The sequence below is a fragment of the Drosophila virilis genome, chromosome 3 (genome assembly GCF_030788295.1).
Source record: "Drosophila virilis strain 15010-1051.87 chromosome 3, Dvir_AGI_RSII-ME, whole genome shotgun sequence".
NCBI classification, from domain to species: Eukaryota; Metazoa; Arthropoda; class Insecta; order Diptera; family Drosophilidae; genus Drosophila; species Drosophila virilis.
In genome coordinates, this window is record NC_091545.1 from 17,136,880 (window position 1) to 17,161,403 (window position 24,524).

At 39.9% G+C, this 24,524-nt stretch overlaps 2 protein-coding genes across 3 annotated transcripts in view; one reads left to right on the forward strand and one right to left on the reverse strand.

The window, feature by feature from the left end:
• Positions 1–12,795, reverse strand: part of spz5 (spatzle 5) — a 32,323-nt gene extending 19,528 nt beyond the window's left edge. The window contains exons 1-2 of one of the 2 annotated variants that reach the window (XM_032434883.2): positions 12,652–12,795; positions 12,456–12,531 (exon numbers count right to left, since the gene is read on the reverse strand). In XM_032434883.2, the coding sequence (XP_032290774.1) occupies positions 12,456–12,529 (74 nt within the window). In that variant the 5' untranslated portion in view covers positions 12,530–12,531; positions 12,652–12,795. Of the gene's footprint in view, positions 1–12,455; positions 12,532–12,651 lie in introns of those variants that run through there. The other variant, XM_070208617.1, reaches the window with a different exon arrangement.
• Positions 12,796–14,542: 1,747 nt separating this feature from the next.
• The window catches only part of Shab (Shaker cognate b), a 52,769-nt gene continuing 42,787 nt past the window's right edge, over positions 14,543–24,524 (forward strand). The window contains exons 1-3 of the mRNA XM_070208615.1: positions 14,543–15,321; positions 15,632–22,896; positions 23,206–23,264. The gene's annotated coding sequence lies outside the window, so the exon portion shown is untranslated. The remainder of the gene's footprint in view (positions 15,322–15,631; positions 22,897–23,205; positions 23,265–24,524) is intronic.

The window sequence follows — 24,524 nt, forward strand, 5'->3', positions numbered from 1 at the left end:
ACAAGTGTAAACAAATGTGACACGAGGAGTACACAGCGCCTCTTAATAGCTCGCCAATTTCATTGTCAGGTCAGCTGGGGCGTGGCCGAAGGCGTCCTAACCAATTTGAGCCAAAAAACAGAGAGAAAACTGCACATTAAAAATAGATGAAAACTCGAATTTACGAGCTACACGGCTGACAGCATACACAGAAATGTTTTTAAATTGAAAAAAGAAGAATATGCACTCGAATACAATTAAGCTGAAGCAAGGTTTTACTGAAATATATTTCTTAACACGTTTATTTTTTAAATAACATTTTTTTAAAAGCAAAAGTGCTTTATATAGCATAGAAGAAGTTTTGCCTTTCAATTGTAAACTAATCTTAAGATAGCTTACGTAGACTAAGACTTGATGTGTTCATGTTTAAACACAAATTTAGGCACTTTACGCGTAGATTTAAAAGGCTTCTAAACTACAATAATAATGTATTTTTAAAAGGTTCAAATATGGCAAAATATTCTATTTTCAAAGATATTTTCAACAAATTCAGCATTTACGAGCTTCATTCTGTTAATCTATTCTCACATATCTGCAAAAGGCAAATGTCGGCATCCCGCGCGGAGATATGTCGTTACATCGAAATGTCTACAGGGGTATTAAATCTTCGGCTTGCCGAAGATATCCTTACTTTCTCGGTTTTAAAACATTTAAAGCCATTATTATTTTCCCGTCCCCTAGAATCTGAGCTCAAACTTCAATTTATCTTATTGTACTTTCTCTTATGTATTTCATTTAGGCCTTAGCCTGGCCAGCGCCTAGTTGCCAGTCATATGTGACAGGTGCTTATTAAAAACTCTGTCACATTTAAGTGTCGAGACAATGTACAAAGTTGAGTCTATTTTTGCTACTCCACGAATATGCTGATATTTCCTAAGCGTCACGCCACATTAAGCAGCAAAACTTTTGCCACACGTTGATGATGACACTAGTGTATATATGCATGTTTGGTTGGCATTTCGTAGCGCATATTTGGGCCATTAAAGTTGTTAACTTGCAGCGAGGGGGCCAGTCTAAAGTTTATTCCACTTGTGCCAGGTCAATTGACAATTTGTGGCACACGAGAGGCTATCCTCAATTCAGTTTAGTTCTAGTTAGTTATCTATTTATGCATTAGCTCTCCCGGATGTCCTTTGCCTGATGACGTGCATACGTTGGCAACTTCTTCTGCTGCCTATTCCCCTCGTGCCCCCGCTTGTACCGCGTCGCCGCTGAGACAACCCTTTGCCTTTTACACTTAGGCAAACTCAGCGAAGCGCACTTCCATTCATTTTTTTGAGAACATAATCAATAGTTGGCAATGCGCCGAGTGTGCATATGACAAACCGTGACAGCGCCCAGAACTACACGATATATGTTATATAGCCAACAACTATATGCGAGCTATATGGATATCTAGCAGCCTGTCAGGGCTTACAGGCTTTTGAGTTATATCCGCATGCACAATGTGCACTCGTTTCCGCATCTGAGTGCACTTTCAATGATTTGCAAAAACTATTCCTCGCCCAGTTTGTTTGCGCTTACTTCTCGTTTCCAGCTGCTGTTCTGTACATTTTGGTGGCATTTTATGCCCATTTTTATACAAAGAAACAGCGTGAATTCATTTAGCTTGCTGTTGAATCGGAAATTTGTATAATAAAATTTGATTGAGTGTAGAGTTGAACATATCTTTCGTAGCTCTGCCAATGAGTTCATCTGACCGAAGGCCCTACAAGTAAAGCAGTAGTTCGCATTTATGACTTTCTTTTCCATTTGTTATTCGACTTCAAACCAAAACATAAACTGTATTAATAACTGGGTCACTCGAACAAGAACTCATCTAACGAATACTCATGGCAAGCATTCGCTATCTGCAGCTTTCATAGTTGACAGCTCGTAGGCTTTTGCTTCAAGGCTAATGTATCTAGAACTGTAGTCAGGATTGTATCTTTGCCAACGTCTTCATACTGCTTATTTATTGTTGACTTTCATGTTTTCCGTCTTTGAATTTGTTTTTATTTTATTTTATATTTTTATGCACGATAAAAATCAATGGCAACGACTCCGTGCAAACGCCGAGCTGCGTTTCGTATTTCCCTGGCTTCTAGATGAGTTTTTGGCACACATGCGACAGGGCTCTCGTTTCGCGTGGGAGTTCAATAGTCATCGTTGCCCTACTCACCTGCCCCGCTGTGCTCGCTCTCGACATGGGCCGCAAAGTGCTTTCTGCATTCGCAATTCTGCATTCTGCATACTGCATTCTGCAGGTGTACATGCCACAAACGGGCCCAAAAATATTGTTGTACGTGGGCGGAGCCGAAGCTGGCTTAAAGCGCGGACAGCCCCGTATGGGCGGGGCTGGCTGGCAGGCGGGCAGGCAGAAGCCGTCAAAACTTTCGTGCCGTGTGCCCCTTTAGCGCTTGTTTGTCGCCGGCAGGTCACGAAATGGCTGCCAAGAAAAGGCAGCGCGCCACAAATTTCTCTTTCAATTGGGCAATTGGAGCGGCAACCTGCCGCCCCGATATGCCATACCGCTCCTTGCGTCTTGGGCATGTCCTGTCACAGACTGCTGGAGCCGCTGCTGTTGTCCTTGCCTCAGCCCTACACCCATGTTTTTTCGCCCCTTCCCTTCCGTCGTCAGTCAGGCTTATGTATTATTAATGCTCATGTTTTAAATTCACTCGTATACGCGTACTTTTATAACGTTGCCCGCAATGAGGGTGCGGCAATAGAGATTTGAATGAATTGAGTGTCAATTGCTTACGCCTTCAATGCCATCCGGCAACGCGTCGTATGCGCAATATAATTTATCTTGTGGTGCAAACGTGGCTCATTAACGCAGAGCACGCGCAGCGTAACCAAAGATTAATTATTTGGCTCTTTTCTTTTTATTTACGACTCTGACCAGGCCTCGTTTTAGTTTCCCTGATTTGGCCACTTTGACGGAAACAGCTCGCTTATGCTAAATGACTCACAAGAAATTGTGTGGCCACAATAACAGATACTTGCCACAAATTGCATTGCTTAGTCATGTGTGTGTGCGGTTCGGTAATTGCGGCACTTAAAGCACACAACGCTCTGCAAAGTGCTTAAATGCACTTTCAGTTGAGAGGCTGCAACCACAAAGACTAGCTGGGCGGGGTCAGGCAAAAAGTTAAACATTAACCATGCGAAGGGAAAAGGGTAGTGCAAAAGCAGAACAATTTCATTGCAAAAAGCGACGAATAAAAACGTGCAATGAGATAAAAGAAATGGGCAAATCTTTTAATTACAAAACAGGTAGAAATTTAATTAATTTTTCGAATATTATAGAAATCTGTTTATGATCCAACAAAAATGCTTTGATGGCTAGGATGTGAGGAATTGACTGTAGAAATTCACCATTACCATAATTTACGCATATATGTAATTTATTTATAGCCTAAATTAGATGAATAAACTTTCATTAATTAAATTTTCATAATTTCCTCAACTCTCTGACAGCTAACACAAAAACATTTGTTATCTATTCGGATCGGGCTCATTATAATTTGCACTCAGTGTATTTCTGTTGCAGTACATCTGTTTAAGTAACAATGCTCGTCTGATTTCAATCTGCTGTCAGCAGCAGCAGCAGCGACTCTGTCTTGCACCTTGCATCCCTACTCCCTGCACCCGGCTTCCTGCTCCCTGGCAACGTTTCTGGAACTGACAGTAATTGCCAGCAGCTAGGCGGACTTTAGAGGAGCAGCGGAGCCGTCAAGGCTGTTGCAGCCACCATTAGCGTCATCAGCATTAGGTATTATAATGATAATGTAACTTCATAATGATGACAGTGATAATTTCAATTAACTAAGCAACTCTGTGGCAAGCAGCTGCCAATTCAACTCTCAGCTCGCGCAGCTCTCAATAGTCAATTCTCAGCCAGCATCTCGCATCTCTCATAACAGGCTGGCATAATTCTTTTTTAATGGCGTTGAAATTCAATTAAGGAAAACCCTTCTTGTCATTGCTGCAAATTATGTGAAAAGTCTGTTGAAGCCTGCGCCTGGGCGTGGGCTTCGGCGTGGGCGTGGCTAATGGGTGTATGCGTATGTTTGTGATATCTTAATAAAGTTAAAAGCGCTGGCGCTTTTGTTGAACTTGTTACTGTCAGCTGCACACAAGCATAAAATGGCTGGGCCGAGAGGCGGAAGGCGGGAGGCAGGATGTCGCAAAGTTTGCCAAAGCCAGGCGAAAGCAACCACATCCTTTGGCTGAGCAGGAGAGAGAGAGAGAGAGGGATAGAAAATAGGGAGTGGAATACGGGGCATGGGTATGGGGCATGTCGTGCTGCTTCAGATCAAAGCTTCTAAGGAAATTGAAAAATAAAATTTTTGCACGCGGCGAATAAAATGTAAAAACGAGCAAAATACAAAACGTGCACGAGACGAGGTCAAACCCAACCGATTCGCGTCAGCTTTAAAGTTTCATGTTAAAACTGCGACTGAACTTCTCGGTTCGCTTCTCGCTGCTCCGGCTCTGTAATGGCCACGGGGGCTTTATGTCAGTGGCTTTATCTGCTTGTCCTTTGTTGCCCCATTTCGTTGCAAGTAACGGCAAGCGGCACTATTTGTTTATTTATGTCACAGCTGCTGCGCCTGAAAGGATGTGCACGAGCCCAGCCACAGGTGGACCTGGCTATAAGAGCCAACGAAATGCGACCACTTGTGTATGGATAAAGAAATTTAATTTGCATAGAAGACTTATAAAATGTACGTTGTAATTGAGATGGATTGCAAAGCTTTGTAGTTCTTTACAAGGGGCTCAACTTGACTTTTGTTGAGTTCCATGAAAAAGTATTGTTTTACAACACTGTTTTTCGAAGCTCAAAGCTTGACTGTACTTCCATCTATAGTATGAAACACGTAGATAGTAATGTGAGCATATGGCTACATTTTACGTGAAATGCTGAAACGAGCACCACGCAAAGGAAATGCGCCACGGGCTGGTTGCACGTAGTCAAATGGGAATGTGCGTATGTGTGTGTGTGTGTGTATTGCACCAAGAAAAACAAGTACTCAGGTAGTGCACATGCTCACTCTTTTTATATAAATATATTATAAATATTTGCCAGAAGGCTCACAGCACACGCAGCTGGAGACAGACTCGACACCAAGCATGGAAGTCCGCCTCTGCCCAGTTGATGGCCTGCTGTGTGCTCTTGTTAGTCAGCCAGGCGTCAAAGCTGTATGCAAGAAGTGCTCCTCAAATAATTACCTGTACCGTCAATAATGTGGCCATCTCGCAATGTCCTGCTTGTCGCAGACAACCAATCAGAGATCACGACTGCCTCCGATTCGTTGCAGTTGTATGCCTGAACACCCCTATTCTATTCGATTGAGCCAACTTCGCGCACCCCGCCAACTATTTGTCTATTTTCTATTTTCTATTTTGCTAGAAAAGTTTCGTCGTTGTTCTAGTTTTTGGGTGTCTTCTGCTGGGCTTTTGTTATCTACTTTAAATTGGCCCAGTTGAATGGCAAAATTAGTTTTGAAAGTTTTCTCATTTGTTAATTTCAATTTGCTTCAGTGCCTGCCGACAACTTTTGTCACTTGGCAACTTAGGCTATATTACAAAATCGAATCATGTTGAAATTTTCCAGTAATAAATTGAAACAGTTTCAAATCATTCAAAAATCTACTATAGGCAGCACTTAGAAATCACAAGCAAATCAATAAATTTGCCATTTTTATTAGAAATATAAATATACAAATCAATTTTTATGTGCGTTGGTTTTGAGAATACCGAGAATACTCTCATGAGGCATGCGGTGGCAAATAGAATGCCTGACAGCACTTGTCGTAAAAATTATGAAATTATGTTCATTGGGCATGTGAAAGACCTAAGTCAATTCAATAGCAGCCAAGATATAAACTTAAGGTGCAGAACTGTGGAATACCCTATGCTTAACTGCAATTCGCAGTTCGAAGAAATGCCTCGTCTCAGGGTTAGGTTTGTGAATCACATCTACCAACCTTTCGTTTCCAATATATTACTATATTTTTACTAATATTTTGAAGTAACTGCTCGGTAAGACAGGGGGTAAGACAGTTTGGTAGCCTTGAAGCAAATACAGCCCCTTTTAAATTCACAGGGTATTTAAGCCCAACAGGAGTTACCCAAATACGCATAAATTCTTTTGTTGAGTCATTTTGATGATGAAAAACTTCCGTTTGTCTGTACGATATTTTCTTTCGTTCCGTTCTTTACACGGCATTGTTGATGATTTGTTTGTTTGGCATTTGAAAAAGATAAATAAAATAGATAAATCGCTTTGCTCATAAATTTAGTTTTGCTGCAATTGTATATGCTTCTTTCATTTATTATTTATTTATTTTAATAGCTGTTTGCTCAGCAATTTTTTGGCTTTTCATATGCAAATGCCTCTCAAGTAAGTTAGCACTATTCAAAATGCTGGCACTATAGTCGGAAAAGTAATGAGTTATTTGAATATAAACAACACTTGCCAGCTTCTCTCTATTGTGGGGCTTATGTGTAGATGGAAAATCTCAATTATTGGTGTGCTGGGTAAACATAGGATGTGAAGAAAGTTGTAAATGAATTCCAATTAAATAAATGTTATAATAAATAAGAAATTTTTAACTTTGATTCAATTTCTTGCTTTCATTTAACTTCACTTTAAACCGGTTTTCCTTCAGGCTCTTAAAATTCACAAGCAGTTCACGCATAAACAATATTTATAGTTATGTGTGTGTCGCCTTACTCAGGAGCGGATGCGGATGCGTGGGAGGTGTGTTGTCGTTGTTATTTGTTGCTTTCATAAGCACACTTGAAGCGATAAGCATGGGCTGTATAATCAGACTCATCACATCACATCAACATCGTCATTATCATCAACCTAGCATCGTGATGAATGTGGTTTTTCTTATTTATTTTTTTGCTCTAGCATTAAGCACTTCACACTGAAGTAGAGATTATCACAAATTTGTTTACTCAACTCGAGCCGACACTGCAGCTGGCAGAAATTTATCAGTGTGTGTGTCTGTGTATGTGTACACACACATCCTGCTTAGATTTTTCAATTCCTTTTTGGGTGTCTGCCACTGACAGGCGACATCAACAAACACGAAGTCAGGATGGGCGCCCCGTGTGGCTCGTTGAGAACGTAGACCTACGGCTCGTGCTGCTGGCTGACATAATTTCCTTGCAATTGATTGACAATTGCGGCATTTTGTGGCACATTTGCAAACAGGCGACCCGCCGAGCGTTGTATCGATTAGCCCAAGGCAGGACCCGGCGCTGAGTGTGACATCGCGACGTTGACATAGCTGAATAGCCAGACCACAGGGCCATATGTATGTCTTTGTGTGTGTTTGTGTGTGTGTGTGTGTGTGTGTGTGTGTGTGTACTTCAAAGTGTAATTGAATCGAGCTACAAGAGTGCCTTTAATTTGTTGCATGCAGCGCGACGCAGCTGATAGTCTCTTGCATATGTAAAGTGACTCCCACATGGACACTCGCAATTTCTATAATTTGCGCTTGCAAGTAGGCAACACTCTGGCAGGGCCATGTTTCCGGAGAAACTGAAGCGTGACTGCGATATTCTCAGTGCTCAGTACTGCTGCAGTTCAGGACCAATCACGCCCAGCACAGGGCCAGCAATTTCAGAAGATTATCTCGTTACGCTGCACGGGGCCCGCTGTCAAAGGACGCAGCCAAGCAAAAGGCGAAAAACAATTAAGAGTGTGAGTATGTGTGTGTGTGTGTGTGTGTGTGAGTGTGTGTGCATCTACGAGTCATGCATGAATGCTTTCGTTGTCGTTTGCCTGCAGGCGGCAAGCTACAGCTTGACTGCCTATTGTTCTAGCCACGTTTAGAACGGGCCCAGAGCGTGCAACTGTAGTGCGCCAGTCGAGCGGCAACATCTTGACATTCGCAATGGCAACAGGCATTGTGTTCGCAATACCCATTCACATTACCATTCATAAGAGCTCCTCTGCTGCCGCTCTACGAGCTGCATAAACTAACGTTGAAATGTGCAGCTTGTGTCGCTTCTGCATGCGTATCTGCATCTGACAGATGCACTTCAAGCAACTTCAAATTAAGAAATACACACACACACACGCACTACGCGCACACTCATCCCCAACAAGCACTTACAGTACTTTAGGTATGTAAATAACAAACGCACAGATCCCAAATTGAAATTTCTTGCCAAGCAATTTGTGTTTGTAAACAAAACATTTCTGGGTTTGCTTCTTTTCTTAGCTGTAGCAGCATTTGAAAGTTGCTTCACTATTTGGCAAAGTTTGTGCAATTGGCCTTATTGGTTAAGGATCAAATATCAAAATTTATTTACATTTGTAAAAAATATAAAAAAGGGAACTCATTAGACTACTTTTATTATATATCTAACTTGATATCTAACAAACTTTTACAAAGTTTGTGTTAAAAGCAGCAATTCGTTGACTGTCATAAAAAGTTTAAGCATGACAGAAAATATTTATAGACATGCTTAAACTTTTAACTAAATTGATAACTATTTTGAGTTTAATAGGAGTTTAACAGCTTGTCAATATGATCTATGTTCATGCAGTTTTGTGAGCATGTAACTCTTTTTAAGCTGCTGAGATTGAAGAGTTTGAAGTGCGGTAAACTAACAATAAAAAGTATATACATTTTTATAAAATTGTTCATTCAAATAAAATAAAACAAAAATTTTAAAATTGGTTTATGAGCATATACCTATTTCATAATATTTCTTACATTCAAGTAAAGAAATCATTTAAATGCGCTTTAAAACGAAAACAATCAAGGTATTCCGAATGCTTTTCATCCGAGCTACGTATTATAATAAACATAAATTTGGTTAAAGCGAAGCACGAGCAGAGGCAAACACAGACAGGAAATGGCTGCCTTTGTTGTGTTTGTTTCTGAAACAAACGCATCAAGATGCCAATGCTATATCAACAAAACTTGAGTGCCTCGCAAGGTGCATATTCTTCAACAGCTGTGCAAGCAATTTATGCAATTAACTTATTTTAGGCATTTATTAAATAAATACATAAACATACAGCGTGCTCTGAACTCAAAACAAACAATATGCTGCTGTCGAAGTGTGTAGCATCTACTTAAATGTGGCCTGGTCTACAACTGGGGACTGGACAGGGGCGTCTACTCGAGCATTTTCTTCTATTTATTCATTTATCAGGTGGTTTTCCCAAACGCCTTAAAATAGAATTTGTTTTCAATGAGCAGCAAAGAGCGGGACAGAGAAAGGAAGAGAGAGCCAGAGGCGGATGTACCTAAAGAGAGAGAGAGAGAGTGAAAGAGAGAGAGAGAGAGAGAGAGAGAGAGAGAGGGAGCGAGAGGTGATGCGCAAGGCTGACTCTGCTCACGTCTATGTGGGCCAACTGAAATAGCCGGCAATTGCGGCTGCACTGCAGCATGGACTTACTCCTACCTCTCTCATTGCGCGCGTGTGTGTGTGTGTGTGTGTGCGTGCGTGAATTTTATTTTAAATTTAGCAAAATTCAAGAAGCGCTGCACACAAAAATAACCTCTTACTCATGTGGGATGTGTGTTGCCTTCATTTTTGTTTTTAATTATTTACAACAATCATCTATTAATATACTTAAATTTCTATTTATTTTCTTTTTTCTTTATATGTTTTGCATATTTGCGGGGCTCGTTTCATGGCGACCTGTGCGCTTCATATGTCAACGCTGCGTATGCGTTATGTGTGTTGTTTGTTTATCTACCTTGAAGCCCATTTTTGGGCTATTCGCATTGTTGTTATTTTTGTTGTTGTTGTGTTGGCGCTTGATTGGCAGGCGCCAACACTTGAGTATAAACAAATCAAGAGTTTTGCATGTAGAATTTGTTTACAAGCACGCCCAAACACACCACAAAAAAAAAAACACTGTATGTGTGAGATTTGTGAGTATTACTTTCCATAACGCAATGAAAATCATTTATGGCCAACATATGTTCAGGTCGGTTGCGGATTTGCGAGCACACAACATTTGCAATATTCTTTATTTTTTCCCCGTTTGCAGAAACCCCTTGCCACACCACACAGCCACAGCCAGGTCTAATCGTATATTTTCAGATAAAAATTTAATTTTGCCGTCTGCCAACTAGGAAAAACTCATTTCACATTTTCACAATTGCCCAGCTTCTAAACGGCAGCAACAATAAAGCAAAAGCTGGCAGCGAACAGCATCTAAGTGCACGAAACTTGACGTCGGCATTTGCTGTGTGGTGGTGCCTGCGGCTGCCGTTGCTGTTGGCCATGGCGTCATCAATTTAAAAATGCGCCTGCCGCACGGAAGCAGAGGACAGCTACAGCTACAGCTACAGTAGCAGCGGCAGTTGCTGATAAGGCACCAGCAGCGGTTGGACATGCTCCAATGAGGAAAGTTTTGTGCCATTAACATTGTGGCTGGCACAGCAGCGGCCACAGCAGCTCCCATGAAAAGCATCCACCGCAGAAGGTCATTATGTTTATTAGTTGCACTTAGTTCAAGACTACGCCAACGCTTGCTGCTCCTCCTACACCACCATCACCATCACTGGCACCGCCAGCACATCGCCTACGCCTGCATCTCTATTGCAATTTGCACTTTCCGCACGAATGCGAATTTATTTCCGTTATGATTGTGTCATGTTCTTAATTTTAGCGCACGCTGCGTATACGCAACACAGGCAACATAAATTCAGTGCACTGTCAACGGGTGCTGCATTTCGCTCGACTTGCCTTAAAAGAACCCCAAATGACGTCCATAAATTTGCTTTATCACGCTTTATCGTTATTATTATTCTTGTTGTTTTTGCTATGCCCCTTAAGCCGCATGGCGTTTGGGCTAGTTTTCCAGCTCGTAAATAATGTCAGCTAGTTGTCAAGTGCAATTCGGGCAAAAGCCACGTTAAGAAAAAGGTGAGACGGTTGGGAAAGTTGCCAGCATAAGACGCTTATGGGTGTTGAAGACACCTGCCTGTGCTTATGAGGCATTGTTGTGGCTTTATTGATTTCAGATTTAAAATCATTTAACGTGACATAAATGCGATACTTTTTCAACTTATTAATATGGCACAGAAATTATAGTTAAGTTCAAAGACAAGAGATATTATAACAGGTTTTCTTCTTAGTCAAACGTTTGTTGCATTAAATATCTGCTTAATGGAAATGCCTGTGCTATAAATTTGTATACGCTGCAGGCTTTAATCCTGCGCTAACTGAAAAACTCAATTATGTATCACACATTGTTATTGGCACGTTAACAAACTGTGCACATCGTGTAGCCATCGGGCGTTTCATGTTTTTGCATACATTGCGGGCAAAGGCTGTGTGCCATAGCCCCTCACCCCGCCCCTCAAACAGCTCCAACCCATCGCTTTGTCTATATGCAGGCGCTCTCAGATTTAGCCTTTTGCATGCCCATGGATAATGGTTGAAGGCAAATGGCAAACGACCGCAAACACAGAAACACAAACATAAACAAAATAAATTTAAAGCAAGTAAGATTGTTGCACAGGGGTCAAATCAACTGCATAACACTCTGCTCTAGTCCACTGAAAAGCTGCTGGGGAAATTATTTGAATTACGGATCGATCTTTAAATGAACTCGATTAGCCACACGATTTGCGATTAGGCACAGAATCCGAACTATATATCAGACGCGGGCATTCACGATTTCACGCAAAACCAATATACTCTTTTGGTTTTGTGAACGAGTATACCAAAAACCAAAGAGCAATGCATGCAGCGAGGTCGCCGCTGAGGACGAGGCTGGGAATGTGGATAAGCATGAGCCGCGTTACAGGCCAATAAAAAGTGGCTGTAAAAATGGCATTTATAGCTTCAACTACACAAATTTATTGCCTGTTTGCTGGGAAATGTGCAATTAAAACTGCCAAGTGTATTCAATTAATTTAAAAAGTCATGACAATGCATATATAAATGCTAAGAATGGCCCTGCATATCGAAGTCTATGAACCTAAGACTACCCGCCCATTCACTGTCAACTGGCTCGAGTGTGCAACGAAAATCCATGTCTGAATAATGTATAATTTTAAATATTTACAACATTTGGCCTTTGAGGCACTTTGCATATTAAATATTTCTAGATAAATAAGCATCTATCCTTTTCAATATGATGCATTTCCTTTTGGGTATTCAAGAACAATTTAAGAGCGAAGTAAAGTTGTTTTAAAAGTAAAATGGTTTTTAGAGTAGCACACTTTAATTTTTTTAATATCGTTAATTTTCAAAGAATTGTGCAATTGCCATTTCACTGGGTATAATAAAAATCATGTTACTAATAATATGCCAGTTATAAATTTAAGGGCACCCCTTTTTCTAGTTCTTATATATCAAGAATTTTTACCTACTTATCCGATATATTAAATTATATTCTTTTTAATATAATTACATATTTGCAAATATGTACTTACCTGTTGTTTGTCAAGCACGATTTCTTAAGCGTCATTAATCGTAAAGCGGGGGGAAAACTTTTATGTAAGCACATTTCTGAAAGAAGAGAAAAGCAGAGCAATATTTCTACATACGTTTCTTGTTAAATTTCAGCGTAGCTCATGAATTGAATGAATTGAAATACAAGCCGACTTGCACTTTAAATATAATACGTACCAGTTTTTTAATGACTTCCGTCAAATGCATAGCCATAGTTCAAGCCGCCGCCGCCTCCTTCTTTACTCAAGCTGCCGTCCTCTCAATTGTTCAAACTGCTGCTACCATCTCCTTCAATATTAAAGCCGCCTCCTCCTATATTACAGCCGCCGCTTCCTCTTACTTTAAGTGTAACCTATGAGACACTTGAATTCTTGAGAATCGAGTAGGAGGGCATTAGGTAAGAATTCAGTTTTTTTTAATGTAAAGCCCAGTTTGGGGTAAACTTGGTCTTGCATAAATACTTACATACATACATACATACATACATCTATACTTTTATATATACATGCATACATACATATCAACATATAGACATTCATTAAACATTTGATGTTTATAACAAATGTTTTTCCCACACCGTCGGATGGAATTTCCCAAAAACGAGCCTTAGCCGAACCTACACAACATAAGGAAAAAACAAGCTCTAATGGTTTGGCCTGTGCAGTCGCATAGTCAGGTCAAACAGTTATATATACATATATATACAGGGAAATAAAATTATTTTGACGACAGGCAAATAGCTTTAATTGTTGATAAAGGCCAATATTGGCTTAAATTGGCTGCTACTCGAACAGCTAATATTTGCATGAAGAACTTAATTAAGAGTCTAAACAAACTGAGAGCTTTAAGTATGCTGTGTTGTATTAAATTTACGAAACTACAAAATAAAAATATTCAGAAACACTCAATGCAGAATATTTAAAACAAATTAAACTTTCTCTGCGTGCGCACACCAACAATAAACAACAACAACTACAACAATGCTAAATATACTAAGGCTGCTTAAAAACTGTATTTTTGTATCAGCTGTTGGGCTATGATAAAGGCCGACACCGCTTGGCCATAAACAATTGTTGATGTTCGCCCAAAGCCAATTAAATTCATGCGCTGAAATGCACGCGCACTTCAAAAAGAAGCGTCGGTAGGGCGGTAGGGGGATATGCTTGGGCGTGGGCGTGGCATAACAGAAAAAGACACACACAAACACGAACGCACATACACACACTCACACACACAAACACAAACATAAGACAGAAATGTCAGCATCGCCGGGCCGTCAGCCGGTCCATAAAGCATTTCTGCCTACACGGACGCTTGCCGTTAATGTACCAAGCCAAAAATGTAAAAATAAAACAGAATTTGGTTCATTACTGAAAGGCCACCTTGACGTTGTCGCTTGAACTCACGCCAGAGAACTATTGAAGGGTGTTACGAAGGTCTATGTAAGAAAGAGATACAATTTATGCTGTGGCCAGCAGTTTTACCTTTTGATTATATCTATGTGTACTAAAAGGCACTTTGGCTGTCTTTTGGGATATAAGTGCGCACTTTTCCATGTTCACGTTGTTGTTGTTTATTTCGAATTGCCAACATAAGTATAAACAATTTGTGGCTGGCTCGCATCGACTTATACGCAATTAGTTTATATGGCCATCATTTGGGGCAACACTCAGCGACCTTGGCTGGGCGTCTTCACCCACAAAGCACGTGCTTGAAAATGTAATTGTAATTGGACAATGGACGATGAACGATGGGTGGTACGGGTGGTATTCCTTGGTCCTGCACTGTCTGTCCTCTTAAGCCAATATATTTGCTGCTTTTTATTTTTTTTGTGCTTGTCATAAATTGACCCAAATACAGGAATCGATATTCGTATTCGATACAGATTCTAACGCTACACACAATCATTATGTTTTCCGTTTACTCGCATTTCCAATGAATAATAACAACTGCGTGTGTGTGTGTGTGTGTGTGTGTGTGTGTGTGTGTGTGTGTGTGTGCGGTAATTTTCTACAATTTCACAACATTCTACAGTTTTCCACGAACATGAAAATCGTTCATTACAATGTGCCTTTGTAGTGGCTGCTTTGCACTCCCCAAACGAATCTGCTTGTTGATCAGCTGCTCTAGTTTAGTTACTGCTTTACCGACCGCGCTGGAAGCCAATTCTTCGTTTATTGCACAGCTGAGGGCATGCGCAACCGAATAGGGCGAATAGAGAGGAAAAAGGTGATAAGATCAGGCCATAGTACCGTTTTAAAATATAATCGCGTGATGTAGAGCTTTTGAAAGCTTCCTTATTTTTTTTTGTCGTTGGGAAGTAGTAAAGGTTAAAAGTACAGCTCAGCATGTCAGATATATTTGAAGCGCGTGCGAGTTAAGTTCATAACATTTTTTCTTTCTTTGCAAATAATTTTTGCAAAGACATCAACGACCAAGGCTGCAATTGTGGTACAGTTTGGAAGTGTTCTTTTGGTACGCTAATAGAAACCAAAAACCTTCATAACAACTCGACCCACTAACCTAATTGTGATTCGGGGTGACCCTTAAAGAAAAGTTTCCGTGCCTGCTCAGTTGACTAGATTTAGACGTACTAGTCGGCACTACCAGAGGGGGAGATCGGACCAGACAAGGGCAACACCAAGAGCACGTGTCGCACTTAGCAACCCAGCAGAACCAATTTTGTTGCTATTTTACTTATCAGCCGCTGTCTTGCGAAGAACAACATCTGGCATAGCCTCGGAAAACGGCGTCAAGCGGGTGAAACGCTTACTATTTATGCAGCACCATCGGGACCGCATGCACTAAGCATATAGTGTAACCTGCAGAGAGTAACAAAGGAGCCGAGTCTGTATTACTTTTGGTGTACCCCTTTCGCTTGCTTAGCAGCATTGCCATATAATTCCATTAATTGTTTAACGTTGCCAAGATGGACGGCTAATAGATCCTTAGTTTTAATTTTTATTTCCTTTAATTTTTTTTTTTTTTTACTAATTTCTTTAAAACAAAATGTGCAATGAATATGCCTAAATAAGTTAAAGCGAGAGGAAATTCCTACACCACCGACCTTGACCGTTGCTCATATATATATATATATATATATATATATATATATACATGTGTTTATATACTTATAAATTTCTTTTGTAATATTTAGCAACAGCGATCATAATCGTCGTATACATTGGGCCCAACGTCTGCTTCGAAGGATATCGCGTGAGTAAGAGTTTAAACCAATGCCTATAGATATATGTAGTTATATACACACATGAACATTTAAATGCAGTTAATTTAGCAAGACGGTAAATTAATTACTATCCGTCAAGTCTCAAGATAATGTTGGTGAATTTCTCCTTCCCCTTAATTTCTTTATGGGATTTAAACTAGTTATTGCACATTCATCATATTAACTTTGGATTCAAATTTTGTTTGGAAACTGTATATTTTTTCTTGTAAATAGAGTTATACTCACCTTGCTATTAATTGGCAACAAAATTGAACAATGCGTGAATAAACGAATTATATTAGCTTATATGATATGATATCCTAATTCCATAATTAATTGTTTTATCTGTCAAGTACCCATGTTAGCCGCTTGCAATTTATAGTGATGGTTTAAGAACCTGAAATAGGGACAAGCATCCACATTCCATTTTTTTTTTTTGCTTGTCAAGGTAGGGAGGGTAAAGAGAAAGAGAGACGATCAACACCTTAGTTCTCTCACTTACGCGAAATTGAATAGTTTGAATTTGGGTGTTCGGTCGGAACACATTAATGGTACCCATACTAGAATCCGGTTTTTTTTTTTTTGTTTCAATGGATTTACTTAAATCAATAAGTTTTTTTTTATTTTTTTTGATCGCACTTAAACTATGTGTTTATGGTAAGTGCAAAAGGGAAAGGAAAAAACCCCGACCAGTCCGACGAGCTATTGTCCGAGTATTAGCAAGAAGTGCGAACCTCCAATCCCTATGCACCCGGTTAGGCAACAGCCACGGCCGTTTGTTTTTATTTTTGGTAGATGGCCAAACGAAAGGCAAAAACTGAACCCGAACCTCCCCACCATTACAAATATGGCGCCCAACACGTGGGACCCTAGCAAGAACGTAAAACTTTTACTTCTTGCGTAAGCACGACTAACACCTAGTGCACAACAATCCCCAATCGAAACTCGAAGTTATACCATATCAATTACTACCTATTATTTTTTAATTACCCTGTTAGGCCCCTTTCTCGGGAAAATACGTTGTGTTCAGACAGTAGTTAGTTGTAGGAATTTGCGATTGTAATTCAGGCATTGCTGGATTAGTCGACCACAATTAATTACTAGTACTTTAAGCAGCGGGTAAGATCGGAAAAGAGGGAATAATAATCAAATTTGGGTTAATTGTTTCAAGGACTATTTGGAATTACAACAAACTGGAAATATTTCGGATGTTGTCTAGTAGTCCATGAGCAGTAAAAATCCAAATCAGAAATAGACTCCAGTAAAATAAATAGCACAAATTCAACTACTCAGGTTTGCTTAAGGATTGTAAGCAATAACGTGTGGGAAAAAGACAGATAGAATAAATAACCAAGACTTAATAATACAAGTCCTATTTAGTTTTCCTTTTGTTGTTTGGAAACAAGCAAAAGTTTGCATTCATTATGGCAGTGAGACGAAGCACAGAGAGCATAGTTGCAGCGATTAACGCGCAAGATCCATTTTGTGGCATTTGCCATGAGCAATTGCAAGCAGAACAGCTATCTGCGACTACTCCTTGTCAACACCGTTTTCACGACGTTTGCATAAGCAATACACTAAAGACAACCCCAAAATGTCCAGTATGTGAGGCAGATTGCAACCCAGGGCAACTAATATTTATGAACAATACACTGGCAGCGGAGTTACACTCAGCTGGTAATGCTGAAACAGACGAAACTCTATCGCGAAATACTCTACCTTGCCAAGATGGTTCGACTACTACAGGTATCAGGAGAGGTCAGCGATTCGGAAAAGGGCGAGGAGCCACGCCCAAGCGAAGTATGCAAACTAGGTCTATGAATCGAAATCATAGAGAATATTTAGGTAGTTGCATGTCTTTAGGCAGCAACGGAAATAAGTCAGTGGACAATGGTCCAAATGTAGAGACAATTACCTATATCAACGAAGCTCTACAATCTCAGCAAAGGACTTTAATAGCAGAACTCAAAAACGTTATTAAAGCTTCTGTTGAACAATCACTGCAAGAGAAGTTAGCAACATTAAATGTACGAAGTGAGCAAGCTGAATCAACACGCTCTAGATTAGTTCAGTCTCCAAGGGGATTAGGTGCTGATACTCTCCCTAATAGTGCCCAGAACTCTGACATACCCCTTGACTGCGGACCATACAGCCCCAGAGGTAGCAATCGATCAAACTCAAGTTTGAGTTCAGAAAAAGCAGCTAGCATTATGCAAACCTGGCGACTTAAATTTGACGGTTCGAAAGACTCTATGCAGATAGATGAATTCTTGTATCGAATTCGTTCATTAACGGCTCAAAATTTGAACGGCGACTATAGGCTGCTTTGTGACAATCTTCATTTACTTTTTTTCGGGAAAGCCAATGATTGGTTTTGGAGCTTCCACAAGAAAAACCCACAGTATACCTGGTTGGCTTTCTGTACGGATTTCCGACTTAGATTCGAGGACGTTAAAGACGACTTTGACTTGTGGGAACTAATTAGGAAAAGACGCCAGAAAGATCAGGAGACATTTGATGATTTTCAATCAGCGATTGAAGGCCTGGTTAGCCAATTATCTAACGAAATAAGCGAAGACAAGCTTGTTGACCTATTAAAACGCAATGCGAGAACAGCGCTCAGGTACGAACTATTGCATTTGAAGATTAGAACTCGAGCAGAATTAAGAGAGGAAGTTAAGAAACATGAAAGTTTCTGTAGAGAAACTGGCTCGTTTCCCAATCGAACCAAATACGGTAGAGGTAATGTCTCTGAGTTACTGGAAAATAATGATATAGAAGATAATATTTCAGAAATACAGAACAAGAAAATAGTGTGCTGGAATTGCGATAAAGTGGGACACCGATTCGATGACTGCATGGGAGAAAGGCGTATATTCTGCTACGGTTGCGGTGCTAAAAATACTTTTAAACCCAATTGTAGCAAATGCAATCTTTTGGGAAACCGGAAGCGGGATGCGCAGACCAACACCAGTTTGACGCATCCCACAAAAGAATAAAGTCCTTGCCAGAAATACAGTCATATGGTAGTTTGGAGCAATCAACTCCAAATACTATATTTACAACTTATATGGCAAATACATGTTCAGTCGCCGAGACTGCAACTCAAACTGATATTGAAAATAAGTACGTACCGTACCATATTAGAGTAAAACACTATCTTGACACACGAAGACGAATTTTTAGCAGCATAGAACCCATCGAATTTCTCAGTCGGCCAAAACGCTCTACTGTTCGACTTAGGAAATTCTGGAAAAATATTAAAAGTCTTCGTAAGAAGCTCGTTCAATCAGTGTTTATGAGCTCAGATAACCGCTTGTACACTGAGTTAAGCCTAGAGGGAGAAAAATATGTAGCATTATTAGATTCCGGAGCGACGATTAGTTGCCTCGGTAATGTTGCAGCTAAGTCACTGTTGTCACATCCCAAAGCGCGCAAATGCTCTGGATCAATCCGAACAGCTAACAACGCTATTTGCCCAGTGGTAGGCAAACTGACACTTAAAGTTGAATTTCGAAAACAAGTGCATAATGTTGATTTTTATGTTATACCCGATTTGAAACAAGATGTTTACTTAGGCATAAATTTTTGGCAGGACTTTGGACTGTTAACGAATTTAATTCGTCCTGATGAGTCCGTAAATGAATTAGACAACAGTAACGAACAGGATATCCAGGAAACAGCGAAAATGCATCAGCTAACCGCTGAAGAAAAGTCACGATTAAATTCGATCATTTCTAATTTCTATTCTTATGAAAAGGAAGGATTAGGACGCACTGAGTTAATCGAACATCGCATTGAAATAGATAATGTGACCCCCGTCAAACAAAGACATTGGCCTATTTCGCCAGCCGTTGAAAAGCTAATGTTTGACGAGATCGAGAAAATGCTAGCTTTAGATATAATAGAGGTATCGCATAGCCCCTGGAGCAGCAACTGCGTCCTTGTGCAAAGAAAGGATAAAAACAGGCTGTGTCTAGATTCTCGAGTCATAAATAAGTACACTCGTAAAGATGCGTACCCTCTACCCCATATCGACGGAATTCTTAGTCGTCTGCCGCCGGCTAAATATATAACGGGCCTCGATATGAAGCACGCATTCTGGCAGATACCCCTAGAAGAAAAATCACGTCAGTATACCGCTTTTACAGTCCCTAATCGTCCATTATTTCAATACAAAGTAATGCCGTTTGGATTGTGTAACGCTCCTCAAACGCTTTGTAGACTAATGGAACGCGTGATACCAGCCCATTTGCGGACCCGCGTATTTGTCTACTTAGATGATTTACTTCTGCTATCAGAGGACTTCGATTCGCATATGTTGCTTTTGCAGGAAGTAGCGCTGCACTTGCGTAAAGCGAACTTGACAATCAACATCGCAAAATCAAAATTTTGTATGCGGGAAATTAAATATTTGGGCTTTATAATTGGGTATGGTCAACTAAAGACGGACCCTAGCAAAATACAAGCTATTAACGAATTCCCTGTACCAAAAAGTGTAAAACAACTGAGACGTTTTCTTGGACTCGCTGGATGGTATAGACGTTTCGTTAATCATTATGCAACAGTTAGCTTTCCGCTTACAGAGTTGCTAAAGAAATCGAAAGTATTGAAATGGAACACTGATGCTGATTCCGCTTTCAACACCTTAAAAACACTTTTAACTTCTGCACCTGTATTGGCTACACCCGACTTCTCAAAACCTTTTAGATTAGTTTGCGATGCTAGCACAACTGGTTTAGGATGCGTTCTAGCTCAACTAAATGAACAGGAAGAGGAGGCTCCAATAGCATACATGTCAGAGAAACTGTCAAAGGCCCAACGGAATTATAGTGTGACCGATCTGGAATGCTTAGCCGTAATAAGAGGTATTTTTAAATTTAGAGCGTATATAGAAGGACAGGACTTCGAAGTAATAACTGATCATGCTTCCTTACAATGGCTCATGAGACAGAAGGATCTCAGAGGACGTCAAGGTAGATGGGTGATCAAATTACAGGGCTTCAAGTTTAAAGTCTCGCATCGTAGCGGTACACAAAATGTTGTCGCTGATGCGCTATCGCGTCAAAATGAGACAGAGCTTGCGGAATTCGAGGAGCAAGGTCCCATAGTTGACCTGTCTTCACCCGAATTCAAATCGCCAAACTATCTGGATCTGATAGACAGTATTTCTTCTAACCAATCCAGATTACCGGATTTACAGATAATCGACGGTTTTATATATAAACGTACTGAGCCAGCGACGGGATATAGCATTCAGGAGAAACAATCCTGGAAACTCTGGATACCTTCGTCTCTCACCCTACAAGTGATAGAGAGAGCCCACAATCCCCCTAACGCTGCACACAGTGGCATCGGAAAAACAATAGAGAAACTCAAGAGATACTTGTTTTGGCCAAAAATGTCGGCCCAAATTCATGAATATATAGTCAATTGTAAAGTTTGTCGGCAAACGAAAAGCCCCAATGTAGTGTTGAGACCTCCAATGGGCAAGCCTATGACGTCAGAACGGCCATTTCAGAAGCTCTACATGGATCTTCTAGGGCCATATCCTCGGTCCAAGAACGGCAATATAGGTCTCCTGATGGTTGTAGACCACAATACTAAATTTCATTTTATGTGGCCTCTTCGCGCGTTTACTACCAACAAAATTATCGACTATCTAGAAAACACACTGTTTTGCACTTTCGGCGTGCCAGAAACTATTCTGACCGACAATGGCTCTCAGTTCATTTCTAGTGTCTTTAAAGCTTTTCTTACCCGGTATGGAATCATCCACATTCGAACGGCAATATACTCGCCACAAAGTAATGCGAGTGAGCGAGTAAATAGATCAGTATTAGCGGCTATTAGAGCCTATATCGGAAAAGATCATTCAAATTGGGATAAAAAGCTGTACGCCATTTGTGCTGCCTTGAGAGCCAGCGTTCACCAAAGTACAGGGTACTCTCCATATTTTTTAGCGTTTGGACAGAATATGATGTTAAACGGTAAAGACTATGACTTGCTAAAGCGACTTAACCTCTTGTCCGAAGACACTGCTATTGAGAGGCCCACAGCCTTACAAGTAATCCGTCAGATAGCTAAAGACAATGTAGCTCAGTCACATAATAGAAATGCTAAGATATATAATTTGCGCAGCCGAAACATAAGTCTTACTGCCGGTACGAAAGTCTTCGCCCGCAATTTTTGTCAGAGTAACGCGCAAAAGAAGTTTAGTTCTAAGCTTGCACCAGTTTTCATTCCGGCGATTGTTGTACAAAAAGTCAGCCCAGCCTACTATCAACTAGCTAATGAAACAGGTAAATGCATCGGTACTTTTCATCTCAAAGATATACAAACTAGTAACAAGTTCTAACTCAACAGTTATTATAGTTATTTCAGTTTATGTCCCGCTAGCAAGTAGCGCTGCATAAACTGTGGTGTAGTGGCTGCTTTGCACTCCCCAAACGAATCTGCTTGTTGATCAGCTGCTCTAGTTTAGTTACTGCTTTACCGACCGCGCTGGAAGCCAATTCTTCGTTTATTGCACAGCTGAGGGCATGCGCAACCGAATAGGGCGAATAGAGAGGAAAAAGGTGATAAGATCAGGCCATAGTACCGTTTTAAAATATAATCGCGTGATGTAGAGCTTTTGAAAGCTTCCTTATTTTTTTTTGTCGTTGGGAAGTAGTAAAGGTTAAAAGTACAGCTCAGCATGTCAGATATATTTGAAGCGCGTGCGAGTTAAGTTCATAACATTTTTTCTTTCTTTGCAAATAATTTTTGCAAAGACATCAACGACCAAGGCTGCAATTGTGGTACAGTTTGGAAGTGTTCTTTTGGTACGCTAATAGAAACCAAAAACCTTCATAACAACTCGACCCACTAACCTAATTGTGATTCGGGGTGACCCTTAAAGAAAAGTTTCCGTGCCTGCTCAGTTGACTAGATTTAGACGTACTAGTCGGCACTACCAGAGGGGGAGATCGGACCAGACAAGGGCAACACCAAGAGCACGTGTCGCACTTAGCAACCCAGCAGAACCAATTTTGTTGCTATTTTACTTATCAGCCGCTGTCTTGCGAAGAACAACATCTGGCATAGCCTCGGAAAACGGCGTCAAGCGGGTGAAACGCTTACTATTTATGCAGCACCATCGGGACCGCATGCACTAAGCATATAGTGTAACCTGCAGAGAGTAACAAAGGAGCCGAGTCTGTATTACTTTTGGTGTACCCCTTTCGCTTGCTTAGCAGCATTGCCATATAATTCCATTAATTGTTTAACGTTGCCAAGATGGACGGCTAATAGATCCTTAGTTTTAATTTTTATTTCCTTTAATTTTTTTTTTTTTTACTAATTTCTTTAAAACAAAATGTGCAATGAATATGCCTAAATAAGTTAAAGCGAGAGGAAATTCCTACACCACCGACCTTGACCGTTGCTCATATATATATATATATATATATATATATATATATACATGTGTTTATATACTTATAAATTTCTTTTGTAATATTTAGCAACAGCGATCATAATCGTCGTATACATTGGGCCCAACGTCTGCTTCGAAGGATATCGCGTGAGTAAGAGTTTAAACCAATGCCTATAGATATATGTAGTTATATACACACATGAACATTTAAATGCAGTTAATTTAGCAAGACGGTAAATTAATTACTATCCGTCAAGTCTCAAGATAATGTTGGTGAATTTCTCCTTCCCCTTAATTTCTTTATGGGATTTAAACTAGTTATTGCACATTCATCATATTAACTTTGGATTCAAATTTTGTTTGGAAACTGTATATTTTTTCTTGTAAATAGAGTTATACTCACCTTGCTATTAATTGGCAACAAAATTGAACAATGCGTGAATAAACGAATTATATTAGCTTATATGATATGATATCCTAATTCCATAATTAATTGTTTTATCTGTCAAGTACCCATGTTAGCCGCTTGCAATTTATAGTGATGGTTTAAGAACCTGAAATAGGGACAAGCATCCACATTCCATTTTTTTTTTTTGCTTGTCAAGGTAGGGAGGGTAAAGAGAAAGAGAGACGATCAACACCTTAGTTCTCTCACTTACGCGAAATTGAATAGTTTGAATTTGGGTGTTCGGTCGGAACACATTAATGGTACCCATACTAGAATCCGGTTTTTTTTTTTTGTTTCAATGGATTTACTTAAATCAATAAGTTTTTTTTTATTTTTTTTGATCGCACTTAAACTATGTGTTTATGGTAAGTGCAAAAGGGAAAGGAAAAAACCCCGACCAGTCCGACGAGCTATTGTCCGAGTATTAGCAAGAAGTGCGAACCTCCAATCCCTATGCACCCGGTTAGGCAACAGCCACGGCCGTTTGTTTTTATTTTTGGTAGATGGCCAAACGAAAGGCAAAAACTGAACCCGAACCTCCCCACCATTACACCTTTTGAATACAAAATAATTTAGCAGAACTTTTGCTTTTTCACACGTAGCCCCAGAAATCGGACAACAACTTATATGGCAAATTACGAAAAGTATATAATTCGCGTACCGTCACATTATTGCGTTCAAGTGAATCATTTTGATTGATTAGAAAAAAATTGCAGAGAATGCGAGGCAATTAATATATGTTTCCTTTTACACTGTGCAGAATAGGTAAGGCTTAACGAATTGTAAACAATATGAAACAATACATATGGCAATATAAACAAATAATTAGTTTTTGGTTAAGTATGATGAGTTTCAATAAAATGTGTTAGTGGGTTATAGAAGAAAATAAAATGGTGCTTAAATAGGAATACATTAATTTAAGATGAATTTGTTTTCAACTTCTTCAAAGTGCTACTTAT